The sequence below is a fragment of the Balaenoptera acutorostrata genome, chromosome 5 (assembly GCF_949987535.1).
Source record: "Balaenoptera acutorostrata chromosome 5, mBalAcu1.1, whole genome shotgun sequence".
In the NCBI taxonomy this organism is placed as follows: domain Eukaryota; kingdom Metazoa; phylum Chordata; class Mammalia; order Artiodactyla; family Balaenopteridae; genus Balaenoptera; species Balaenoptera acutorostrata.
Genome location: NC_080068.1, coordinates 76,330,279 through 76,357,413, shown reverse-complemented (window position 1 = coordinate 76,357,413; position 27,135 = coordinate 76,330,279). Strand labels below are relative to the sequence as shown.

General features: G+C 38.8%; 1 protein-coding gene across 3 annotated transcripts in view; it reads right to left on the bottom strand.

Annotated features, from left to right (window-relative positions):
• Positions 1 to 27,135, bottom strand: part of ATP8A1 (ATPase phospholipid transporting 8A1) — a 233,779-nt gene that overhangs the window by 176,866 nt on the left and 29,778 nt on the right. For all 3 annotated transcript variants that reach the window (XM_007178756.3, XM_007178757.3, XM_007178755.3), the window contains exons 2-5: positions 20,834 to 20,948; positions 19,451 to 19,550; positions 18,351 to 18,449; positions 12,351 to 12,396 (exon numbers count right to left, since the gene is read on the bottom strand). In XM_007178756.3, coding sequence (XP_007178818.1) covers positions 12,351 to 12,396; positions 18,351 to 18,449; positions 19,451 to 19,550; positions 20,834 to 20,948 — 360 coding nt within the window. The remainder of the gene's footprint in view (positions 1 to 12,350; positions 12,397 to 18,350; positions 18,450 to 19,450; positions 19,551 to 20,833; positions 20,949 to 27,135) is intronic.

Below are 27,135 nucleotides of genomic sequence, written 5' to 3'. Positions count from 1 at the left end.
AAAAACTGTAAACACCTGTGAATTCACCACTCAGGACAAGATGCAGAACTCCAAAAAGACTCCTCATACCACTTTATGGTCCATTATCCTATCCCCAGAGACAAATATAAATTATTCACCGTAAGTTAGTTTTGCATGTCATATGCCCTGAATCATATAGTATTTTTGTATTAAGGTTTCAATCAACATATCTGAGATTCTGTTTAAAAAAAATCTTTCTTTCCCCCGTTAAACTGACTTGGTACTATGGTGGATCGATTTCTGGATTCTGTATTTATTCCACTGATCAATTTACACATTTTCACACCAATACATACCACCTTGATCATTTTAACTTTATGGTAAGTCTTGAAATTAGGTAGTCTTCCCACATTGTTCTCTTTCAGTACTGTTTGGGCTATTTTGAATTCTTTGCATTTCCATATAAATTTTGGAATTGAATTGTCAATTCTAAAAAAACCTCCAAACTCTCCTGGGACTTTGATTTGGGGCTCAAGTGTTTCAATTTATGGGCAAGCTACACCTTTCCATTTATTCATGTCTTCATAAATTTTCTCCAATAGGTTTTAGAGTTTACAGTGTATGGGTCTTTCATTAGATTTATTTCTTGACATTTGATGACTTTTTTCTTATAAGTTGTATTTTTTACTCCATTTTCCAGTTAGTCACCGGTAGTATATAGAAATGCGTTAAACTTTCGTACACTGACCTTGTCACCATGTAATTTTGTAAAATTCACTTATTAGTTCCAGTAGGGTTTTTTTGGGGGGGGGGGGTAGCAATACTTTCTAAGAAACAATTTTGGCTTGTTAACAATGCTGTATTATGGTTTTTGGCAGTTTTATTATGCTCATATGCCTCACTGTTCATCTCTCTATTTTTAAGCTCTTCTGCAAAAAAAAAAAAAAATCTTTGGAAATCATGAATAATTTTTACTACTAAAAATATCCTGTTGATTTTGTGCTCTAAGCATATCAAATTACACCTTGTTTTATCTCCTCCACCACGACCAACACCGGCATCCCTACTTCAAGCAACCGTCATCTCCCAACTGGAGGTCTGAATTAGCCTCACCACTAGCTTCCTACATTCACTCTTGATCTCTTTCAAATTTAGTTTCTACAGTATAGCTATAATGACAAAGTACAATGATTTTACATACATTACAATTATGGATTATTATGTATCAATTCATATATCCTTATACACATACATACATATACAACGTTAAGTGACTTCTTGCTTAAAACTCTTCGACTGGCTTCCCTTGGCTCATAAGTCCAAACACCCCGAAGCCCTCTGATGAAGCAGCACCTGCCTAATCTCCATCACCACTTCTGACCACCCCCTCTGCCCCTTCTCCAGGCGCACCGTGCTGAAAGCAACACGCTCTTTCCTGCCTCAAACCCTTTGCACATGTTTCCACGACTGCAACACACTTTCCCTCCATCCTCACCTAGATCTCAGCTTTAACACCACTTTCTCAGGGGATATTTTTTTTTGACACCTACACCTTTACCACTACCCTCAAGTTTAAATGAGCTTCCTGCACTTCTCCTTCAGAGCACTTATGACAGTTTTACTATATATTTAGTTGAGAGAGGATTTATGTAAGGCTTTCTCCTTCCCCAGACTCCAAAATCTTTGACCACAGGAATATTCTCTATTCTGTTCTCCGCTGTATTCCCAGTGTTTCCATGCAGCAACACAAAGGTGCTCAGTTGATACTTGCTGGATGGAAAGTGGATACACTGATGTTCCTATGTGTTTGGGGCCATATGAAGCCATAGTAGTAGTTACATAGATTTACTAAAGATACAACCCTGTTCGCTAATAGATCTCATGTTAAAAACAGTATATACACAATGTTTAAAAAATAGCTATACAGAAAAACTCTGGCATTTCCTCAAAAAGTTAAGCACAGAGCTATCACGATACAGAAATTCCATACCTAAGTATATATCCAAGAGAACTGAAAACATAATGTTCACACAAAAACTTGTGCACAAATGTTCACTGTATCATTGTTCATAATAGGCAGAAAGTGGAAACAACCCAAATGTCCATCCACCAATGAATGGTTACATAGGGGTAAAGCCATACAATGAAATATTACTCAGTCATAAAAAAGGAATGAAATGCTGATACATGTGACAACATGGATGACTCCTGAAGATAAGCCAGTCACAAAAGGCTACATGTTGTATGATCTCCTTTATATAAAATGCCCAGAACAGACAAATCCATAGAGATAGAATGTAGATTAGTGGTTGTCAGGGGCTCATGAAAGAGGGCAATGGGGATTGACTGCTTATACGTCTGGGGTTTCTTGTGGGGGTGATGAAAGGATTCTAGAATCAGATAGTGGTGTTGGGTGCATAACACTGTGAATGTCCTAAAAAACACTGAACTGTATACTTGAAAATAATGAATTTTATGGTATGTGAATTATAACTCCAAAAAAAAAACCAGCTACATAAAATGATGCCAATGAACTATTTAAACATTTGCTTAAAATAGCCTTCTCAGTTTCATAAGTTCCTAAAATGTTTCCAATGTGAGCAGCTGGAAATGGTTACACAACCATTAGATGCACTAATGTTCTTGTGTGTTTGGGACATGAATGTCCTCTGATGTCAGCTCTGGGCCACTCCTTCCAGCTCTGTAATCTAAACTAGCCCTCCTTGAAATGCTGCCACTTGGAAGAGACTGGTCAGTTCACATCTGAAAATAGCCCTGAACCACTCTCCTGGGTTCCCCTTACAGGATGGAAGCGTCAGAGCAGGCTTCCCAAACTCAGCTGACCAGACCACACCAGGGGGTCTGCTCCACCAGGGAGGTTGGAAGCCTGGCCACTTTCACTGAAACCTGGAAAACCATCTGAATCTGCTTCACTTGTCCATCCTCCCCACCTGCTCATTCCCCTCAACCTCGCTCGGATGGTTTCTCCATGCACATTCGAACCTACCTACATCCCTCCCCTACCTGCCCCTTCTGCACCACCCTCCCTCTGTAAACTAGCCTGTCCTCCTACCATCTCTTAGGGGATGCCTGCCTCCACCCAAACAGTACATCCTCCTACTCTCTCCTCCCCTACGCTCCAGCCAAAGGTTTCCTCCATTCATCACTGAAGACATACACTGGAAACTATGGCTTACTGCAAAAACTGATATGTCTAAGAAACTTTTAAATACATTTTCAGTTAACAATGTTTTCTATCATACTGCAGAATCAATGTATTATTGTCCAAGTCAACTGGAGTTAGATAAAGAAAAGCTGAGATTCTTTCCTCCTCTCCTGCCACTTTCTCAAGGTAAGGAATGCTGATGCATCCTCACATACTTTTCTCTAGACAGGCATGCACATATGCATGTTCGTTTTCTTTCTTTTTAAAAATTTATTTCTCTGCAACTTGGTTTTCCACTTAACATGTACTTCCAGGACAAAGCACAGAGACAACCCATTTTTTGAGAAATAATCCCTTGTATGGATGTGTCCATTACAAATGGGTCAGATAACTGAACAGACTCACAAGACTCCACAGGGTGTATTCAAGAAAAGTTTTAATCAAACTAGAGGATATGGTACAGTGGGAAAATAAAAGCCCAGGCAAGCATCAGAGGCCTGAGAAACTCCTAGGCACAGCCCTCCAGGGTCCCTTCTCGTTCACCTCGGACACGGATTTTGAACCTCCATGATACGTATGATAAATCTTAATTTCAGGAAAAGCCTGGGAAAATGTTTCCAGGGGATCTTTTATACCCCCCAGTCAATTAGACAAACCAGATTATGTTACAAATTAAACCAGGTAAGCCATCAATCTACATACATCCTTAAACTAAGCAGAGGAGCTAATTTTGGGTGTTTCAGGGGAGTTTCAAACCCTGCAGAGAGCATTAATTCAACAGCAGTCCATCTCGTCCTTCTCTTGGCCAAGGTTCAGCATCACAGTTCCAGGTGTCTCTGAGATCAGCACAGAGGTAGTCCAGTCCAGCTGTGAAACAACTCTGATTTACACAACAGTTATATCATAATGTATTCACCTATCCTCCTCTCAATGGAAATTGTGACTTCTAATTTTTTCTACCACCTCAAATAACACTGAAATGTATTTATGTAATTGTACTCTATAGGAGAGGAGTCCCAAAGGAGCATTGCTGGCTCTAGGGTATTTGTGCTTGTACTTTTATCAGATACTACCAGATTACTTCCATACGGCAAGCTACACTGTCACTAGCAATATATAAAGTTCCACTGACTATAAACTTAGACAAGCACAAACTGTTATCAGTCGCTTGAACTTTGTCAATCTGATGGGTACTTGGTACTTATTCTGAAAGCTACAGTGGCCTAGATTAATCCAAGTGTAAATTACCTTTATGTCCTATACTGAATTAGAATTCTAACTAAGAGTAACATACTTTTGGATGTAGTACAGAACCTTGCCACTCAACAGGTGGTCCAGAGACCTGCATCAGCATCACCTGGAGGCTTCTTAGAACTGAGGATGTTTCTATCCCTTCTACCTTCCACCCCCAATTTCATTTGTGTTTGATCTACAAAACCGTAACACAGAAATAAAAGCTAGAAGTGCATAGCTTCTTCAAACTTGAGGCTAGACCTATCTTAGGATATAGAGAACAATACAGAATTCTGGTGAAGTTAAAAATCAGCTCACAATATATAAAAGGTTTCTGGGGACTTCCCTTGTGGCACGGTGGTTAAGAATCCATCTGCCATTGCAGGGGACACGGGTTCGATCCCTGGTCCGGGAAGATCCCACATGCTGCGGAGCAACTAAGCCTGTGAGCCACAATGACTGAGCCTGCACTCTAGAGCCCGTGAGCCACAACTACTGAAGCCCACGTGCCACAACTATTGAGGCCCACGTGCCTAGAGCCCGTGCGCCACAACAAGAGAAGCCACTGCAATGACAAGCCCGTGCACCGCAATGAAGAGTAGCCCCCGCTCGTTGCAACAAGAGAAAGCCTGCGCGCAGCAATGAAGACCCAATGCAGCCAAAAATAAAATTAAAAAAAAAAAAAAAAAAAGGTTTCTGTACAAATCAAGGCTTGGATAAAAGTCAGTCACAATTCATTGTTGTCTTTACTTGTGAACGGGTTCCTAAACATCCAACCATAGAACAATTAAAATAAACCATATCACATGTATTATGCTGGTGACTGAAATAGAAACCTAGTTATTTTTAATCACTGACCTCCTCTAACCCAGCTCTAACCAGGTTTAGAGGAAACAAGAAATGATGCTGGGTCCTTTGCTGAGCTTTTAGCTTTCTTGGGCCCAAGTACACTTACTTCACAACTCTAGAGAAGGTGAGCCATAGAGGAGATGATCAGTGATGCCTGGTGAAGGGGACTGAGAACAAGCTAGGAAAGAATTATGTCAATGGCCTGTCTTATGATGCTTTAACAGCTCTTTCTTTTAAATGCAAATGTCCTCCACCTCCCAGCAGTTCCCCAAACACACCTGCTATAATTTCCACACTGGCTAATTAGTCTGACAGTATGCATGGGAGAGCTCAGATTATAAACAAATACCTCAAATGTCACCTGTTCTTACTGAGCAGGATGCTACTTAACAGCTTTGTTGTAATGGATTTTCTGTTGAAATAAACAGTCTGTTAGAGTCCCTTGGGAATTCCCTAATCGAAGGCTCTGGAGAAACTGTCAGTCTCTCAGGACTCAATCAAATGTCGCACACGTAGAGGTGCTGGCTGAGGGTCTCACACTGGCTTCTCTGAGAGAAGCCATCACCACGGCGATCTAACCGGTCTACCATTAAGGACGTTACAGAAAGAGTCACTGGAGAGTGTGGGGTGTCGTTCCTGGGCAATCAAGCCACTTCTTGAAATAGGTTAACAAAAGGCAAATTATCCGAAAGGATAATGGGCACTACCCCTGTCACAGGAGATAGAGAAACCACAGCAAAGGCAGCATGCTGCAATCCCTAAGTGGCAGGAAGCACTGAAGAGGAGCTTTAGTGCAGTGAGAAGGCTAAGAGAACCGCTGAGACTACGGTTTTGAACTGGGCAGAGAAGGAAAACCAGCATACCCATATTTAAGCATCAATTCATTCACCACGTAGACCCTCACAAAGACAACTTGAAGGCAAAAAACCTCTCGTGGCACAAACTGACACTGCACAAAAGTCTCCTTCGTGAACCTGCCTATAAAGGTCAAATTAAGCAACAATCTGCTTGGGATCCTCTGACACAAAAGAGAAAGGGAACCTCCTGAGTTCCACTCCCGACCGTATTCTCTACAGAGATTTCTCAGTGAATCGACACCACTTCTTCCAGCTCACTTTAAAACTTTCAACAAGGGTCCTCACCAGCAGCATCAGCATCACTGAGAATATCTTTAGAATGAAACTCTGGGGTCCCCTGCGAGGTCTACAGAAGCTCTAGGGGTGAGTTTCAACCAAGCTGTTTGAGAACCAGTGACTTATTTAAAAAAAAAAAATATGGGTGAGATGATGTGATCAGAGCACAAGGGGCAGCAACCTCCTTCGCTCAGAATGTTTTTTTTTTCCCCCCAATGCTGCTCAGAGTCATGAATCATTTGCTTTTTCCTTTATGTAACTGAGAAATTCCTTGAAAGAAAAATCTCCTTGCATCGCCTCACCAGTCATTCCACCCTTCCCTGCAGCTAGGCTTCAGTTCTCCCAGCCCCACGTCTGCTCTCCAGTTTAGAACTGGAACTCCAGTTAAGAACTGTGACTTTTTTTTTTTTTTTAAATTGAAGGAGATGTGATTTACAATATTGCATTAGTTTCAGGTGTACAGCATAGTGATTCAGATTTTTTGTAGATTTTATTCCATTACAGATTATTACAAGATACTGACTATAATTCCCTGTGCTATACGCTAAATTCTTGTTGCTTATCTATTTTATGACTTCTTACATGCTGGATTTAGTGGGTATCACAGCCCCGGTCCTCTATTAATTCAGCATTTGGTGTTTGATGGGGCTTCCCCTCCTTTGCCAAGTCCAGTTGGATCTGTTCACTGTGTATTTTCCTTTGCCTCCTCATTGCCACCACCCTATTCCCCTTCCCTAAGTAATCAAAAGTCAGTCTCCCTTTGTGCGTCACCCCACCCCTCCCCATACACCTGTCACATTCTTTGTTAAAAAGTATGACTGGGAACCTAGCCACACCCTTCAGTAATTCTCTCCAAGTTCTTCACCTTGGTTTTCAAAGCCTCCAAATTATGACCCTAACTTGCCTTCCCGTCCCTGTCCCCACTGCTCTCTGCCACGTATCCTATGCTGTAGCCAAAACGGACTGCATTCAGCCCTCCGTATCCACGGGTCCTGCATCCACCACTCATATGCCATTTTGTATAAAGGAATCAGATTTTGGTATCGGCGGGGGTCCTGGAACCAATCCCCCATGGATACCAAGTGACGTCTGTATTTGCTCTTCCCAGAATATAACTCACGCCTTCCCATTTCCTCCTGGATCATCCCTGCACCCATGCCCACAGCTCCGCTTACTCAAGGTCCACTCGTCTTTGTGATCCTTGCTTGTGACATTTCTGAATCCCCACCTCTCTCATTTGGCCTTTATTAGTTTTTCTATCTTGTATCATAGTATCAGTGAGCATCTTATCTTCCCTACCAGATTCTAATTTCCTATAGGGCAAGCATGAAGCCTGGTTTCTTTCTGCATTTTCTGCATTGGGTCTTACACAAGGTAGATGTTCAGCAAGACTTACTGAAGTGAAACAATAAACGTTCTAACTTGGAGTCACACCTGTTTTTCTCCTTTCACTTTATCTATGGCCCTCAATTTCCTCAGTGGATTTTGTTTCTTGGTGTGCTTTTATTTATGGGACAAATGAAAGATAATCTGCGGTTGTATTTCCCCACAAATAAATACCTCCTCTTCATCCAGAGCTGTTGCTAAAAATATTTAACCAGTTCAGTTCATAAAATTGTACGATTTTAAAATTTTAATTTGAAGATATTAACAATCTTAGAGGTGTCTGAAAACACTCTTTAGCACATATGTGCTCAATTTTTAAGTCCAATTTTTATGCTCATGGAAACAATACTTTCTAAGAACTATTTATAGATAACTGATGTACACGTGGCAGAGTACAGGTCCAGGCTTATGGATGGATCAGATGTGCAGATACCTCCAGGGAAACAAAAAAGCTGCACACTGGCTTTTTCAGTAAGCCAGGAAAGTGGTGCTATTTTAAGTCCCTTAGCGTGAAATGAACTCAACCAGATGGATTCAGCCTTGTTAGTAGGTCATTTCAGGCTTAACAACCTAAAACAAATTCAACCCACACCAACTCAACATCTTTTTCATAAAGGACTTTAAAGGTGAAATAGCTTGCAGTCAGAGATAAGCAACTATGTGCCCTGCAGGGAAGTAGCCTTGTTAGGGGTTATCAGCGGCCACCAACTCAACTCCACTTCTGAAGAGGCTGATGTAGCTTTGGGAAAAGACGAATCAGGTGGAGATGAGATCTATTATTTTTAGCTATGTGCCTAGTTAAAAAGAATTTCATGTTATCGTTTTTCTAAATTAAATTAAAACAGAGCAAAACTGCTTTATTAAAGACTTATTCTAATCTAATACCTACTAACAAAACAAGGTATGCAACAATCTAACGGTACTAATGTGGCCCTCATTCAACGGCAGCAGCCAGTCAGGTGACTGATGGGCTGCCAGATGTCACAGGTGTCTCCCAGACATTCTCAGCTACAGAATGTATGTACACCATCCTTCAGGGAATATATCCAAACCTGGGATTTTAAAACAGCAAATCTACTTCATTAAGAGGCATCTTTAATTTTAATTTTTTAGATCCCAAATATTTTTCTTTAGTCTGCACCTGAACCCCATCCTTTCCCAGGCCTCCATATTGTGACTTTATGTGAAACTGTCATTCCACTTGAAATACTAGCCATAGCAGTTTTCCACAAAAAATAAAAGCATAAGTTTACAATTTAAAAAGAGAACTGGCTCAATCACTACAACAAATTCATATGGGGATTGGCTTCAATATACATATTATAATGATAATTACAAATGCATAATTAACAAGTTTCTGCAGAGCTAAGTTTGGCCAAGAAAACCCAATTTAGGACACAGAGTGAGAGACTGCCTCCCGTGTGTATGTAGACACGTGGAGGGAGGGTATGTCAAATATTGTGAGCTCAAATATTGAGGAAGAAATCAGAGAAAATAAGGTAAATTTAGATGCCAGGAAAACCTGGGGGTCCTGAATACAGCAGTGCTCTGGGCTTTTGGGCAGTGGAAGTGATAAGTGGACACAGTGCTGTGTTCATAGGACGCAGAGCAGAGTAAAATGATGATATGATGACTTCAACAGAGACAGTAAAGAGGAGGCAAGAACTTCTACCATGTTAATTTTTTTTTTTTTTAATCTTTATCAGCGCCTTCGAAACAGTCTGGGACACAGTGTTTTGGAAATACTGCTTTTCTCTTGCTCACACCCTAGATAATGAACTTTCAAGGAGGCTCCTTCCATTTCTAGTCTCTTCCTGCTTCCTATCTGTGCTGAAGTATCTATACAGAGAGTGGTTCGGTCACTCACATAGAGCACCTGCTAAGGACAGGCCCCTGGGCTAGAGCTGCCCAAAGATTAGGAAGACCTGCCCTCTGCAGAATCCAGAATTTAACCCCTGATCAAGTTCATTAATTGGTGAAAATGAGGCATCAGACAGGTACCAGTCCACTGAAAATGTTGTAAGTGAAATCATGAATTTGTATTTCTGAAGTCACTAGGGAGTGACAGAGAAAAAAGTCACTCTTTAGTGCCTCAATGCAAAATAAGGAGAGAAAATATTCATTTTTCTAAGAATATAGAAGGATTAATATTTGAATCTGAGGGAAAGACATCCTCATATATTACATGGTCTTGATAAACATTTAGAAAATGAAATTTAAGTAAAATACTAAAAATATCTGTCATAGATTAATTGCCTGTCAAAAATAACCCCCTTCCCACTCCTACACCACTTCCTGCCTCAACTCAGGAAAGCAAATTGAATTTCCGTCTGGCCTACCGACAGATGGCTTTCATATAAAGTATCAGTAATTTGAGTTATCTGACAGCAAATAGTATCCTACTCAAACATTTGTTATCACCTATCAACTGCAAAATCAAAAAGACGACCAAATACTCAAACTAGGCAAAGAAAAAAAAAAAGAACGATTTGATTCTGTAAGAAAACAATCAAGTAGCAAACTAAAGACCATAATTTCTTGAACATGGGCTTTCCAACTATTCTGACTTAAAATGATTTTTATATGTAAGCCTTAATATTTTATTTTTGACATGAGTTTTCTATACTATAGAAGACTTTCCTCTCACTTTTTAACCACAGAGCTAATCCTGTTAATCCAGAATGAAGTGGTGAACCAAGAATGATAACCAAGAAAGAATCTTTTCTCTGAATAGTGGGAGTATTTCTCTGAAAGGGAGTATTTCTGGAAGTACGCAAGTACCTGGAAAATCAGAGAACCCATCCATACCGGGTGTGGTAGCTTAACATCAGCACGGCTCTGACGGCTACTCTTCAACTGTACAATGCTGACTTCTTGTGCCAAGGCTTGAAAATAAGTAACTGCTAGTCCCTGAGGATAGGAGCCCTCTGCCACAAGACACATTACGTATTGGAAAAAACAGTTACATATTTCTGGTTCAAAAGCTGTTACTGAACATTCTGAGCAACATGGCAACATATGCGAAAACTGAACCAGCTGCCAAAAATACCAGTACCTGAAACATTTTTGCTTTTTTTTTTCCCCCTTTCAATACCTATGGCTGTCCCTTCCCACCTAAACCCCTAGAGTAGCTTAGTCCTCAGGCTTCTAAGAGCTCCCTATTCCGTGTCATTCTGCTCTCCGACTTTAATCTGCATATTTATCTTATCTCTTTTCGGCTTGTAAACCTTCAACAGCTACTCAGCATACGTAAGAAAAGTTGGAATCTCCTGGCTTGGCATTCAAGGCCCTGTAAAATTTGACCCCGGCCTACCTTTCTGATCGTGTCTTTGCTTCCCTTTGCCAGGAATCTCCTTTCCCCATCTGGCACTCTAGTGGTTCCACAAAGCAATCCAACAGCCGTCTTCACCTCTGCTCAGGAAAAGCTCTCTTCATCCTTCCTCACTCGGCACACAGGCAATGTCTTGCCCAGGTGCCTCTGCTCATCCAAACTTTTCCCGAAATTCAAGATCTAGCTCAAGTTACCCCACAATTCTCTCTCCTGCTTTTGAATTCGTAGAGCATTTGACACAGGAACCAGCATTTGCCACAAAAATCTAGAGACACTGAGATCACGTAATCCAAATCCTTCATTTTCCACACAAGATCATTTTTCACCTTTATAGAGTTCCCATCTTATACTTTTTCATATGTCCCATAATAAGTATAAGCTCAGTAAATATTTAATTTACTAGGTGATACTTTAATAAATGTACCTTCTTCAAATGCATCAAAGATCAGCAGATAATCCCTTTGGTAGAAGGTGGTAAGAAGAGAAGCAGGGCATTTTGACAGAGTCCCATAAAAGTCAGAGCCGTATAAAAATACTGTTTTTAATTACCAGCTAATTTTGGCAGACATGGCTGATCCTCATCACATCAGGGAACTTGAGAGAGAGATGAGATTCTCAGAGTGGGAAAGCTCAGGGATGGGGTAAGATGTCTGTTTCACAAGTTCCTGGGTATTTTTTTTTTTTTTAATTGAGAGCACAACAGTCTATTTGCTTGTGTTGAAGGTCATTTGGGTTTCAACTCCATCAAAATGAGACCCACAACAAAAGAGCCACATCAACATGCCATGTGCTTCCCAGAAGCTGGCCTGGTTTTAACTGTTTTATTTATTTCTGGAGTATATATCTTCTGCAAGTACAGGATAATTCAAAGTGCTTCCCATATGCCTTTTACTCAAGTAACATCACATCTGATTATTTTCTATAAATCATACCTAGAGTACATCTATAGATCACACACACACACACACACACACAAAGACCTTTTGTAGCACTTAACACTGTCAAAACAACTGCAGATTTTATGGACAGTACTTGTGAGTACATTGCTATGAGGCATTTAAAATGTATTAAAAATGTTACTTTTCAAAACTATCAATATTACCCCTGTAAATCACTCTAATGTGAATTTAAGTGTCATGCTAATAAATGCTACAAAGGAAGCATCTATCTTGGAACAAAAACTTAAGAGATACACAGTGTTCTCAGTTGAATTATATTTAATTGAAGTGATTTGTATATATTACTATGAGTGTATTTGACAGATACGAGAAACAAAATGTAAAATTCTTACCTTGGGTCTGTTTCTTGTTCACTGCATTATCAGCTTTATGTCGTTTCTAAAATTTAAAAGCAAAAACAGAAACTGTGAAAAAGTGGATGAGATTAACAAAACAAGATAGCACCTACTACAAGAGAGAGATTTTTAAAACTTACATTTCTCAAAACTTTTATCCTTTCACACCGATATCAATTTTATAAGTACGCCCAGGGTGTGGTGATGGGAATAATCAGGGTACTCAGGAATTTTAAAATTGAAAGTGCAATCCACAGCATCTTTATATGCTACTCCTGTTTTGGGAGTACAGGGGTGTGGTCCTCGGAAGGATCTTACATTATCATACAGGTACGATTAAAATTTTAATGTACTAGAAAAGATGTAGCTGAAAGGCTGATTTAGACTTTTGTTTAAATAACTTAGATAAAAAAGATTGCTCATGAGAATTACCTATAATAACTACCATTTAATAATGGTACTGAAATATTTTCAGTTTCTTATGAAATTCATTATCTAATTAGCTGAGTACGTCCTCTTTAATTTAATGACGTGCCGATGTCTGTCAATGATGGGAACCAAATATGTCTACCGTTTGCACAAAGCTGCTTCTCCCCACTGTTCCCCTACAGCCCCCTCTCACACTATCGCAAGTCACTGAGTCTCATTTTCCCTCCTCCCAAAGCAAGAAAAAATTAAACGGTAAACAAATGAGTTAGTCTAAGTCTACGTGGGTGAGTTTGAAAAGCTACAGAAGCCAAGATTTTATAGCAGTAAGAAAGAGAATGGGAAGGTCAGAGGAAAGGTGAGAATTTGAGTGGCCAGGGGAGGCTATCTTCTCTACGGTTCAACTAGAGGTTTTCCATGGCTTCTGTCTAAACTTACAGCATCGAGCATAACACATCAGCCTCCGCTGACGCTGAAGAAACGTGTTGGGTGTAACTGACTCTGAGCTCAAAGATTCTATCATATAAAGCCCAGGGTTAGGTTTAGCTGCGCATACCTGACCACAAGGTGGGTTGGCATGAGTGTAATAAAATGAGTTCCTAAGTTCCCCGTTTGAGAAGAAACATGGTTTTTAGAATCACAGGCATAAATGAAAACACTTTTCCAGAGAAAAGCCTGGGCTTGTAGATAAGCACTCCAAGACACAGCAGCGCTGACGAGGAGTGGCATGATAGCTGGCACTGTGAGCTCAGTTCATCCGAACAATCAGCCACTGAACTGCACAAAATGCAAATAAGGCATTCAGAACGCCTCTGCGGAAGGCTTGTTGAAAATGATTCCTGCCACATCCATATGCAGGAACACACCACAATTCCTTCTCAATAAAACACTCACTAATAAAAGTGTAACAATGCAGACTTTTAATAGTCAAATTATTGCTTCCAAAAGTAAGCACATGATTTGCCAGCAAAGGTTCTTAAATAAATTTTTAAAGTTCTGTTAAATTTGTAGCATCAGTGAAGAATATTTTATGATTGATAAAACTCTAAAATACTTACTCTTTTTTTGCTGTTAATAAAGATCTTAAGAAAATTAGGAAGTAACCCAAAATAAATTTTGGTCCAAAATAAATTTGGTCCAAGGCAAATTTAGATATCTGAAGGCAGTGCAAATATTTCCAGAACAACGCACATCTATGACAGACAATGGTTACACTTCCAACTGAAGGAGACAAATAAAAGCTAATTAATGAAACCCTCCACTTAAACTGGAAATTTAATCTTAGTGAAACTTAAGGAGATCCTGAACATTTCTTTCCTCTGCAGAGAATTCTTATATAGGAGCCTCTCCTTCCTCAACCTTCCCACCACAGAATAAATTAGGTTACTTGTCAAGAAACAATTGTTTTGAATATACATAAGGATCCAACCCAGATAGGTACATTCTAATCTTATCATTACATTGTATCCGAAAGAGATCCTATTTCTTCTAAAACTAATAGTTCAGAAGAAATTAATATAGCTATTCTCTGAGTTCAAATACTTCTACTGTCCTGTAATCAGAGTTCATTTAATATCACTGAGAGCTAGTGAATTATTTAATATTATCAATATTTGATTGACAGTGGTCCAATAAACTCTACTGTATAAAGAGTGCCATGAACTTTATGGTTCTTAAGCATGTGGTACTGACCACCCCTTCCTACTGGAAACCCTTCCCTCCCTAGACATATCTTAAGACATCATTACCCAGGTGTTCTACCTGCACCATGGCCCCTTCTTTATTTCTCTGAGATGGATTTCCTCAAGGCTTACTCCCTGCCCTCTCCACTTCTCACTCTCCACTCTCTTAGTTCATTTATAACTGCAATTTCAATGATAACTGTTATCTAAATATATACCAGCCAAGACTCTCATCTGAGCTCCAGACTATTATATCCGGTTGCCTCCCTGACAGCTCCCTCTGGCAGTCTCAAAGGCATCTCACACTATGTCCAAAAGGCAGTCTCTGACTTTAACCCCCAAGACTAGGTACTTGTCTCAGAATGGAACCATATACCATCCACTTGCACAAACCAGCAACTTGAGAGTCGTAAGTACCTTCTTTCCCTTTCACTCTCATCCAATGTATTTCTTCATTCAATAAATGTTAACAAAATACTGTGTCAGGCCCTGTTACTATTGCTGATACAGCAATGAACAAGAGACAAAAACTCTTGCTCTCGTGGAACTTACATTCTAGTTGCTGGAGATAAAACATTAATAAAATGAGTAGGATATACAGCATTTCAGATGGTGATAAGTCTTGTCAATTTTACTCCTAAATATATATTGAATTCATTTTTCCATATTTCTTTATCTTTACAATACCACTTAGTTTAAGACATCTTTATGTTTTCATACCAACTATTACCAAAATCCTCTCTTCTTTCCTTGCAATCCATTTTTTATATTTTAGTCAAAAAGATCTTTGAATGATGACCATACAGTTAACATTTATTCGGCACTAATTATATACTAAGCACCGCTCTAAGGACTTTAGTGCATCATTTAATTCTCATAATAGCTGGTGTGGTTACCCGAGTAACATCTGTCCCCTGTACTAGACTGCAAGCTCGATCATAACTACTTTTACTCACTGGCATATTCCCAGGATTTGGTCTTTGAACACTGTAGACTTTAAATAAGTATTTGTTTTATAATGAATAAAGTTTATCAGTGTTTAAGTGAACAAGTGTATAGCAAAGAAGGCATGTTTTTAAAGGTGAATATTATCAATTTAACAAACAACCTTGACTCTTACCATAAGAACTAACATTTGACATTATGCAGCTTTTTTTTAAACTAAGAGTTCTCCAATGATTCTATCTTTTCAAGTAAGTGTATATGTAATCTGTTACTTACACACAAAAATAGGAAATCATATTATGTTAAGGTGTCCAAAGCATTAAGAGTTAAAATGCACTGGGGTGGTTGAGTCTTAGGTAATTCTTACTGTTTTATTGTAAAATTTTGTAAAAAAAGGTTGTTTAACAGAACATAAAGGAAGGCTTACTAGAATGTAAGCTTTGTTTCATTCACTGATGTAAGAGTGGTAGACATTACTATATTCACCAATATCTAATTCTCCTCTATTGCTATGGACACCGAGATTATAGCTCCCTTTTGTCATGTCACTAGTTCTAATATTGTGCTGTAAGCAGATGTGATATGCACCATTTCTATGTACCTCCATTCTCTCCCTTCCTCTGTTCTGGTGACCACTGATATCCCACACAGCAGAGCCCTGATTCAGCTGCATCCCTGAGTGACTACATGACCAATGGTGCCTCCTGCCTTCCCTTCCTCCTGGACGAAAACCTGCAGTGTCTTTGAGTACATGAAAAATCAACTTATGTTTAAGCCCCTGACATTTGGGACTTGATTATTACTGCAGCAAAAGTTTAACACATCCTAAAACATACCTTAATGAATGCTGGGCACCTAAGTACTGCTTCACATATCTTTGCTGAATGAATGAAAAATTATACGTATTAATTATAATTACTGATAAAGATACTCTTTGTCCAACTATCTGAACACTTATCTGATTTTCCTTTTCTAGGGAGTAACATTTCAAACTTTCTATCACCTTACACGTTGACATAAACTTCTTATTAAACCATTCTTACAGAACATTTTTAGTCAATTTCTTAACACTTGTTTATTTTAATTGGAAAACTACTTCACATGATATCCTATTACCCACAATACTATTATTACATCCTTCAGGAACTGCCTGATTAGCTGCTTTCCAATAGTATCCAGTTATTACATATGCCATTAAGAGTTCTGTTTTAAACAAGCAAACAAACTTCTTGGATACTATTTTATTTACCATGTATTTTCATAGAGAGAGATACTAGAAACCATAGCTAGAGAGTTTATAGTTTTGCTAGGGAAAAGGGAAAAAAAAGGAAAGGCAGTTTAGAGCAGTGATTATAAGGCAGGGGCTCTGGAACCAAACAGCCTTATTAGCTCTGTGACCTTGGGCAAGTTAATTTACCCCTCTGTGCCTCCTCTCCCTCATCTTTAAAATGGGGATAATACCAATAATCTTTAAAGTTGTTATAAGATTTAATAAGTTAAAAGGACACAGAGCAAGTACATGGAACCCAGAAGCTCAATAAATGTTATTAATATTATTGTTGGTGACTTGCTACAATAATACAGAGGAAGAACACTGGATGGGGTGGAATTCTGATTCCATTGATTTCTTGCACAAGTTACACAAACTCTCTAAGCCTCAGCTTTCTTACCTTTAAAATGAGGCTAAAAATCTAACTTGCAAAGTTACTGAATGAATTAAATTTTTAAAAATTTGTAAAAATGACAGCACAATGCCTAGCAAATAAGAGATGTTCAATGAAAATTAGGTTAAACAAAGAAAGAAAGGGGAATATACATAAGGCAAAGAAAGAGACAAAACTGTAGTAAAGACCAATCCTTAAGGACTGCCAAGTGCAAGTACAATTTAAAGGATGGTAAGTCTGTGTGGAGTGATACAGGTGAGAAGAGAGTCCCTTAAATTTTCAGCTAGTGGTCCCTGGCAAGTATGTCATTTCCAGCTAGAGGACTATGATGTTTTACACACACACACACACACACACCCTCTGTTTGTACCCCTAGACACTTGGATGTTTTTGAGGTTGATGATCTAAATGGTCAGTTGACCCATTTCTAATATGCCTAGTGATGTTACAGCTCATGTGTTCTTCATGAGATCCCAATTTGATTCTTTACAAAAATAATATCAATGTTTGTACAACTTTAAATTGGAGCTTTCTAAAGAATGTCTCAGCCTTTCCTTGTCTTACCATCTGACTTGCCTAAGGCTTGACAGATGATCATTTCAGACAGGCAATGTATTTAAAGGGCACAGAAAAAAAAAAATTAGCTTCCTCAACTAAAGTGGTTAAAATAACGGTGAAACAGGAAAAAGAAAAGTCTGATTTTATTTTGGGCAACTTATTTTATAAAGGGGAAACTGATTCCCCCTTTTCTCTACTACTACAGAATAATAAAAATAGCAAATTTGCTGTTATTTTCTTTTAAAAAAAGGAAACAGAACTACTAAAATAAGATGAAAAGGAATCAAAGGTATTTAATAAGGTGAAAACTGTGGCATATAAATGAAAAAATAAAAAAATACAAAAAACTCTACATTTAGGGAATTTGGAGGTTACCATGTTTAACCTGAAATAATGTTCACATTGAAAATTGAGCATACTTGAAAACAGTGTGCAAATATAGTTTTCTCTCCAAGCCAATTACTACATTCAAATTAATTTATTTCATTACAAAGGTACAAACCTAAGAGGTCATGTAATAAGCATTCTGTAATATTAATCCTATAGCAGTCAAGAGGAATTAACTCTAGGGATGGGAGCATATTTTAAATACTTTTAAGTTGAATGGGTATTTTAAACAGTCTGTGTCAAGAATTAAACAACTTAGGAAGAAACTAATTTTTTAAAATACGTATATAAAAATAACAGAGTTACATTTATTTATGAAAAAAACAAATACTTACAATATCTTCTATTATCTCTTTGACAGCTGCCACAGATAAAATAAATAAGAGAGGAACCAGTGTTGTGTAGCGACCTGTTGGTGATACATCAGGTATTTGCTATCGGAAGAGAAAAAAAGGACGAGAAATTCAGTAAGAACTAGAAGGTTTATAATACATTTAAAAACAACAAAGGCTTGGAGCTTCTTAAAATATGCTTCATTGATTTTACCATCTTGGTAGACTAACACTGCGTGAGGTAATTTGCTTGTATCTAGTATGTAGCTGGGAGAGAGGGTTAATTAGCTTCATGGAAAGCAGTTGTGTGTAGGACTAACACCTACAAAGGGGGACTGGTTAACTAAATTACAGCATGTCCATATACTAAAATTTCACACAACCATTAAGGATGTTATTTTAGAAACACAGTGAATCACACGGGAAAATATCCACACATTATTATATGGATAAAGCAGATGATAAGACATATATACTCTAAGATCCTCTTTTTGCAAAGTAAGTCAATTAACAATGCTTGGGATGAAAAAAAAAAAAAAAAAAAAAAAGACCAGAAGGATAAACACCCAAATTTTAAGACAGTAATTGCCTCTTGGTGGTGGTGGAATAATAAGTTATAAAATTTTTTCTTTGTTGTGTTTTCTTATGCTTTTTGCATGAACATAGACTACTTTTTAATAAAATGAAACTTTTTTTCCTAATTACAACTAACCCAAATACAAAATGAAAAAATTTTAAAATGGTAACTTACATTCTAAGGTTCAGAATTGACAATGTTACTGTTACTAAAATAACTTACTAGTTTAAGAAAATGTCCCGTCCCCCTTTACAACCCAAAATGAACAGTCCCCGCCACATTAAATTTACAGAATGTTTAAAATAAGTTGATAAAAATGAATCAAAAAAAAAAATGAATCAAAAGGCTTGACAAGGTAGCAGCAGTATTCTAACTCAGCTTGCAGCAGGAGCTGGAAATGCCCACCAAACCAGCTTATCTCTCTGTGCTTAGATAAGCTTCAAAAAATTGGTCATGGGCTTAAGAAAAACATTTATTAGTATCTGAACACATGATTTTGAGCTAAGGTTTTACAACATGACTTTACCTGAAGCAGTGCAATAAAGAGAAAAAATGAATTAGCGGCTCTTCTGAACTGAGAGTAGAGAAATCTCGGAAGGAATGTGATTACGTTATATTTTGCAGTGCTAGAAAACAAAAATGAAAAGTAGCATAAAAGTTAATTACTCCACAATTAACACCCATGTTTACAAAATTCCATTATCGCCATATAAAAAATTAAATGATGAACAAATGCCCTCTGTTTTAAATCGGGAGAATACTGCAAATGGTCATTAACCTCAAAGAAAAGGAGTGAAAGGAACTGTCTAAATAGTAAGAGTTTAATTTTCTGCACAATATCTTTTGTTCTCTTTGGCCAATCGTCCTGTTATCATTACTAGCAACAGCTTACAAAGAAGAGCACCTTTCGTTAAGATAGTGTATAATATGTTAATAGAAAATAAAATCTTGCAAAAAAAAAATCAGCAATTTGAGCAAGACCAGAAACATCAAACAGAGGGACTTCCCTGGATAACGTCAGAGAAATGGGGAGTTTTGTGGGGTTCTGTCTGAATTTTCTTCATGGCTCCTCTAGAAACTTGGCTAGGACTCCACACCAAACACATCAGATATGTCCACAATCAGGAAGATATCATCATTTAGGTCTCAGAAATATCCAATCTTCCTCTTGTTAATTAAATAGAAAGGGGATTAAAGGGACACATGCCACACTCCTTCAGCTCAGAAAAGTTACTGTAGAATTTGAAGGTGTAAATATTAATTTTAACCGGTCATTTCACAAATCTAGGAGTTTTGTCACCAGAGAACTACTGGGCTGACGTGTGGCGGGAAGGGGGCTGGTGTTCACTTGGTTCCGGAGGCCACTTAGTGAATAGTGCTTATAACAGCAATAGTTTTACATTATTGTTGGAATGAAAATAGAACAGTGAAGTAATTCTCACACCTTCCATTCCTCGACACTGTACGGAATTTTGCAAGTATCGAAAGCCAATATTTAAAGACTATTTAACAAAAAGGAGTTCTAAGTGAAGAATTGCAAAGACTTCTTTTAAAAGGTGAAAACTTGTTAATCAAAAACAACAGTTCATGGGTCTATTAACAGGTTTAAGACAAAGGCATATACCCATGAACAGTTTTCATTATTCAGATACTGAAACTAGAATTGGTAGCATACATATGGCTGCTTAGCCTTTCTTCTCCTTGCTGCTTCTAGATTCTTATTAACATCTCCTTCTTGGCTAGAACATGGAGAAACAGCTGATTCACACTGCCTCCAGTAAGCTCTTAAATATTAAACTGATTTAACTGAAAGCTCCTTGCAAGCATTTTCATTTTGGTCTGGCAGGGGAGATGTCCTCCCAAGTTCTGCTGTAATAGCTAGTCCCAAGCATTCTTTGGTAGTTCTTACCTGACATGGTTATTGCAGAATTTTGTCAGCTGGGGCTGGTTGATGAATATAGTCCTTACTTCCTCCTGGTCAGCCAGTGAAGTCTTCTCTGAAACATCATCAGTCTTCTCATAACCTTAAAGAGAGAGAGAGTCTTATTTGATAAGAAATGTTTCATTTTATTATCCAGACCAAAAACACATTTCATAACTATCCTAGAGCCTAAAATCTGTTAAAAGCTATCTGCTTCCCTGTTATTGGTGTTGCTTCTGTTCTAATAAAAGGAAAAATCCCCACATTTAACATTTCTACTAAATTTAAAAGGCAGCACTCAACAGTCATGTAAAAGCTGACCCATTTCAAAAACAGTAACATCAATTTTTAATTTGTACCCATCTTTTCCCCAGAAATGTTCAACTTATTTCCTTCCATTACATAAAAATATGTCCAAAAGTAACACAAAATTCTAAAACGGTTTACACTTGTAGATAAGACTAACAAGACAGAGGTAATGACAATACATTCTGAAAATTTAAGCATACACATTTAATGCTTTTCTGGTTTTGCTTTTTCTTTGTGAATAAAAACAGAGAAAAAGATAAACATTAAGGTTTAAATAGGCAACCACCACAATGATCTAACTCACTATGATCATCTTAATCTTTCCAGTAATTAGAATTTATGTTTATGAATGATGTTAAGTCTCTTAAGATCAAGTCACCTCACCATCACTGAAACAACGTAAATAGTAAATAGATACAGGCAATTTCAACTGGGTAACACCTTGCTGCAATGTTGACAACACTTTTAAAAATACACACAGCTTCTAGAAGAACAGAAAAAATTTTAAACTGCTTATTTTACTTTCTAGTGAGAATTAAATGAGACTGAATTAAATCAGTCCCTTACCCCTTTCCTCGAGTCACCAACAGTACTTTATCTCAAATACCCACTTTTCTTCTCTTTTCTGCCTACTCAGTGTCAACTCCTCCCAAAAGACCTGCCAACAGGGGTCTCTTCTGAAGTATTCTCTGGTGCTAAAGTCAGTGCACCTTCACTATGTTCCCACAGGCCTCTGTACCTCCCCTGTCCCGTGAATCTGTCCCCTACCAGAATGGAACTCTCTGGGGCCATAGCTGACGTGCTACTTACCTTCCAGTACCAGTACTAACAAAGAGCAGGTACTCAATAAATGTTTGCCAAATAAATAAAAACTAAATGACAAAGGACTGGTTATGTGCCCATTTCTTTGAGAGCAAGCAAATGATTCTCCACCCACTGATAAAGAAACCGATGACAGCCACGTGCTGGTAACAACTTGTACAATAAAAGCTTGCCTGTGGGGTTCCGTTACCCTATGAAACCAGAAAATCATAGGAGCTTCCTACAAAGGTGGGGAACATGAGCATAGAGACCGGGAAGGTGAGAAACAGTGTAGTTGTGTGCAGGGCAGTGCAAACAGGACAACACCGCTGAAGAATACACAAAAGGCCAGGTAAAGACAGGTGAGATACAGTGCTGAAAAAGCACCCAGGCCAGGTTTAAAAGGACCTCTCATGCTTGTGAAGAAGTCTGGATCACATCCTCTCGTTGGTAGTGAGCCACTGAAAGCTTGCCAAGGAGAGAGGTACAGGATGAGAGCCACATTTTATACTCATCACTTCGGAGGTCACATGGATCCAAATTAGGCACTGTCACACTCATTTTGCAGTTTTAGACACATTAGCAGCTTTGCCCATGGTCACATGGTTAATAATTATCTGTCACTACACCATGCTTTAGACGCAACACAAACTTTCCTCCCTAGTGTATACAATCAAAATTCCACATAGGGATTGCTAAAGACTGAATGTTTATGTCTCCTCCAAAATCCATCTGTTGAAATCCTAACCCTGGATGTGATGGTATTAGGAGGAGAAATTTCTTCGAGGTGATTAGGTCATGATGGTGGAATCCTCATAAGAGGGATTAGTGCCCCTTTTAAAAGAGGCCCCAGAGAGATCCCTCACCCCCCCCACACACACACATGTGAGGACACAGCAAGAAGATGGTCCTCTACGAACCAGAAGGCGGCCCCTCACCACACACCTAATCTGCCAGTGCCTTGATCTTGGACTTCCCAGGCTCCAGAATTATGAGAAGTAAATTTGTTATTCATAAACCAGGCAGTCTATAGTATTTTATTAAAGCAGCCTGAACAGACTAAGCCATGGGTTATCAAACAGAGGCACAGCAATATTAAAATTCTTAGAAATCTTTTATTAGATTTTCCTTGATGACAGCACAATGACCGTAGTGTACTGTTTACAGTACCTCAACTGGACAAGGTGCCTCAAGAAAACCAGCTCTCCACTCTGCTTTGAACTGATTTCCTCAAGTTGTACTTACTTTACATAACTGGATGTTCTCAGCTGAGGACCTGACACATCCATTTATACTGGGGTTTCAAATGCTGCCAGGTAAACTTGGACATCACCTCTCCCCATCACATATGAATCTGTATTCAAGAATTTCTATGGGGCAAAGGACCCTCCTAGGAAAAAGGGATTGGAATCGCCTCTTTCCTTAAATTTTGGTTTCATACTTCTGGGTTAGAGGTGAACACATCCCCTATAACCGATCAATATGCACCAGACAACTCTGTTTTTATGCTTCTTTTTTTTTTCTTTTAAAAATGTTCTCTGCAGGAGATTGGTTCAAGGTGGCGGAGTAGAAGGACGTGCTCTCACTCCCCCTTGCAAGAGCACCAGAATCACAACTAACTGCTGAACAATCATTGACAGGAAGATGCTGGAACTCACCAAAAAAGATACCCCACATCCAAAGACAAAGGAGAAGCCACAATGAGATGGTAGGAGGGGTGCAATCACAATAAAATCAAATCGCGTGACTGCTGGGTGGGTGACTCACAAACTGGAGAACACTTATACCACACAAGTCCACCCACTGGAGCGAAGGTTCTGAGCCCCACGTCAGGCTTCCTAACCTGGGGGTCCGGCAATGGGAAGGGGAATTCCTAGAGAATCAGACTTTGAAGGCTAGTGGGATTTGATTACAGGACTTCGACAGGACTGGGGGAAACAGAGACTCCACTCCTGAAGGGCACACACAAAGTAGTGTGCGCATGGGGACCGAGGGTAAGGAGCAGTGACCCCATAGGAGACTGAACCAGACCTACCTGCTAGTGTTGAAGGGTCTCCTGCAGAGGCGGGGGGTGGTTGTGGCTCACCTTGGGGACAAGAACACGGGCAGCAGAAGTTCTGGGAAGTACTCCTTGGCGTGAGACCTCCCAGAGTCTGCCATGAGCCCCACCAAAGAGCCTGGGTAGGCTCCAGTGTTGGGTCGCCTCAGGCCAAATAACCAACAGGGAGGGAACCCAGCCCCACCCATCAGCAGACAAGCGGATTAAAGTTCTACTGAACTCTGCCCACCAGAGCAACAGCCAGCTCTACCCACCACCAGTACCTCCCATCAGGAAACCTGCACAAGCCTCTTAGATAGCCTAATCCACCAGAGGGCAGATAGCAGAAGCAAGGAGAACTACACTCTTGCAGCCGGTGGAACAAAAACCACATTCACAGAAAGACACTCAAGACGAAAAGGCAGAGGGCTATGTACCAGATGAAGGAATAAGATAAAACCCCAGAAAAACAACTAAATGAAGTGGAGATAGGCAACCTTCCAGAAAAGGAAATCAGAATAACGATAGTGAGGATGATCCAGGACCTCGGAAAAAGAATGGAGGCAAAGATCGAGAAGATGCAAGAAATGTTTAACAGAGACCTAGAAAAATTAAAGAACAAACAAACAGAGATGAACAATGCAATAGCTGAAATGAAAAATACACTAGAGAGAATCAGTAGCAGAATAACTGAGGCAGAAGAACGGATAAGTGACCTGGAAGACAGAATGGTGGAATTCACTGCTGTGGAACAGACTAAACAAAAAAGAATGAAAAGAAATGAAGACAGCCTAAGAGACCTCTGGGACAACAATAAATGCAACAACATTCGCATTATAGGGGTCCCAGAAGGAGAAGAGAGAGAGAAAGGACCAGAGAAAATATTTGAAGAGATTATAGTCGAAAACTTCCCTAACATGGGAAAGGAAACAGCCACCCAAGTCCAGGAAGCGCCGAGAGTCCCACACAGGATTAACCCAAGGAGAAACATGCCGAGACACATAGTAATCAAATTGGCAAAAAATAAAGACAAAGAAAAATTATTGAAAGCAACAAGGGAAAAAAGACAAATAACATACAAGGGAACTCCCATAAGCTTAACAGCTGATTTCTCAGCAGAAACTCTACAAGCCAGAAAGGAGTGGCATGACATATTTAAAGTGATGAAAGGGAAGAACCTACAACCAAGATTACTCTACCTGGCAAGGATCTCATTCAGATTCCATGGAGAAATGAAAAGGTTTACAGACAAGCAAAAGCTAAGAGAATTCAGCACCACCAAACCAGCTCTACAACAAATGCTAAAGGAACTTCTCTAAGTGGGAAACACAAGAGAAGTAAAGGACCTACAAAAACCAACCTAAAACAGTCAAGAAAATGGTAATAGGAACATACATGTCGATAATTACCTTAGACGTGAATGGATTAAATGCTCCAACCAAAAGACACAGGCTCGCTGAATGGATAAAAACAAGACCCATATATATGCTGTCTACAAAAGACCCACTTCAGACCTAGGGACACATACAGACTGAAAGTGAGGGGATGAAAAAAGATATTCCATGCAAATGGAAATCAAAAGAAAGCTGGAGTAGCAATACTCATATCAGATAAAATAGACTTTAAAATAAAGAAGGTTACAAGAGACAAGGAAGGACACTACATAATGATCAAGGGATCAATCCAAGAAGAAGATATAACAATTATCAATATATATGCACCCAACATAGGAGCACCTCAATACATAAGGCAACTGCTAACAGCTATAAAAGAGGAAATCGACAGTAACACAATAATACTGGGGGACTTTAACACCTCACTTACACCAATGGACAGATCACCCAAAATGAAAATAAATAAGGAAACAGAAGCTTTAAATGAAACAACACACCAGATAGATTTAATTGATATTTATAGGACATTCCATCCAAAAACAGCAGATTACACTTTCTTCTCTAGTGTGCACGGAACATTCTCCAGGATAGATCACATCTGGGGTCACAAATGAAGCCTCAGTAAATTTAAGAAAATTGAAATCATATCAAGCATCTTTTCTGACCACAATGCTATGAGATTAGAAATCAGTTACAGGGAAAAAAAAGTAAAAACACAAACACATGGAGGCTAAAGAATACGTTACCAAATAACCAAGAGATTGTTGAAGAAATCAAAGAGGAAATCAAAAAATACCTAGAGACAAATAACAATGAAAACACGATGATCCAAAACCTATGGGAGGCAGCAAAAGCAGTTCTAAGAGGGAAGTTTATAGGAATACAATCCTACCTCAAGAAACAACAGCTCAAATAAACAACCTAATCTTACACCTAAAAGAACTAGAGAAAGAAGAACAAACAAAACCCAAATTTAGGAGAAGGAAAGAAATCATAAAGATCAGAGCAGAACTAAATGAAATAGAAACAAAGAAAACAATAGCAAAGATCAATGAAACCAAAAGCTGGTTCTTTGAGAAGATAAACAAAATTGATAAACCATTAGCCAGACTCATCAGGAAAAAGAGGGAGAGGACTCAAATCATTAAAATTAGAAATGAAAACGGGGAAGTTAAAACAGACACCGCAGCAATACAAAGCATCCTAAGAGACTACTACAAGCAACTCTATGGCAATAAAATGGACAACCTGGAAGAAATGGACAAATTCTTAGAAAGGTATAACCTTCCAAGACTGAACCAGGAAGAAACAGAAAATATGAACAGACCAATCACAAGCACTGAAATTGAAACTGTGATTAAAAATCTTCCAACAAACAAAAGTCCAGGACCAGATGGCTTCACAGGTGAATTCTATCAAACATTTAGAGACGAGCTAAAACCCATCCTTCTCAAACTGTTCCAAAATGCAGAGGAAGGAACACTCCCAAACTCATTCTATGAGGCCACCATCACCCTGATACCAAAACCAGACAAAGATACTACAAAAAAAGAAAATTACAGACCAATATCACTCATGAACATAAATGCAAAAATCCTCAACAAAATACTAGCAAACAGAATCCAACAACACATTAAAAGGATCATACACCATGATCAAGTGGGATTTATCCCAGGGATGCAAGGATTCTTCAATATACGCAAATCAATGTGATACACCATATTAACAAACTGAAGAATAAAAACCAT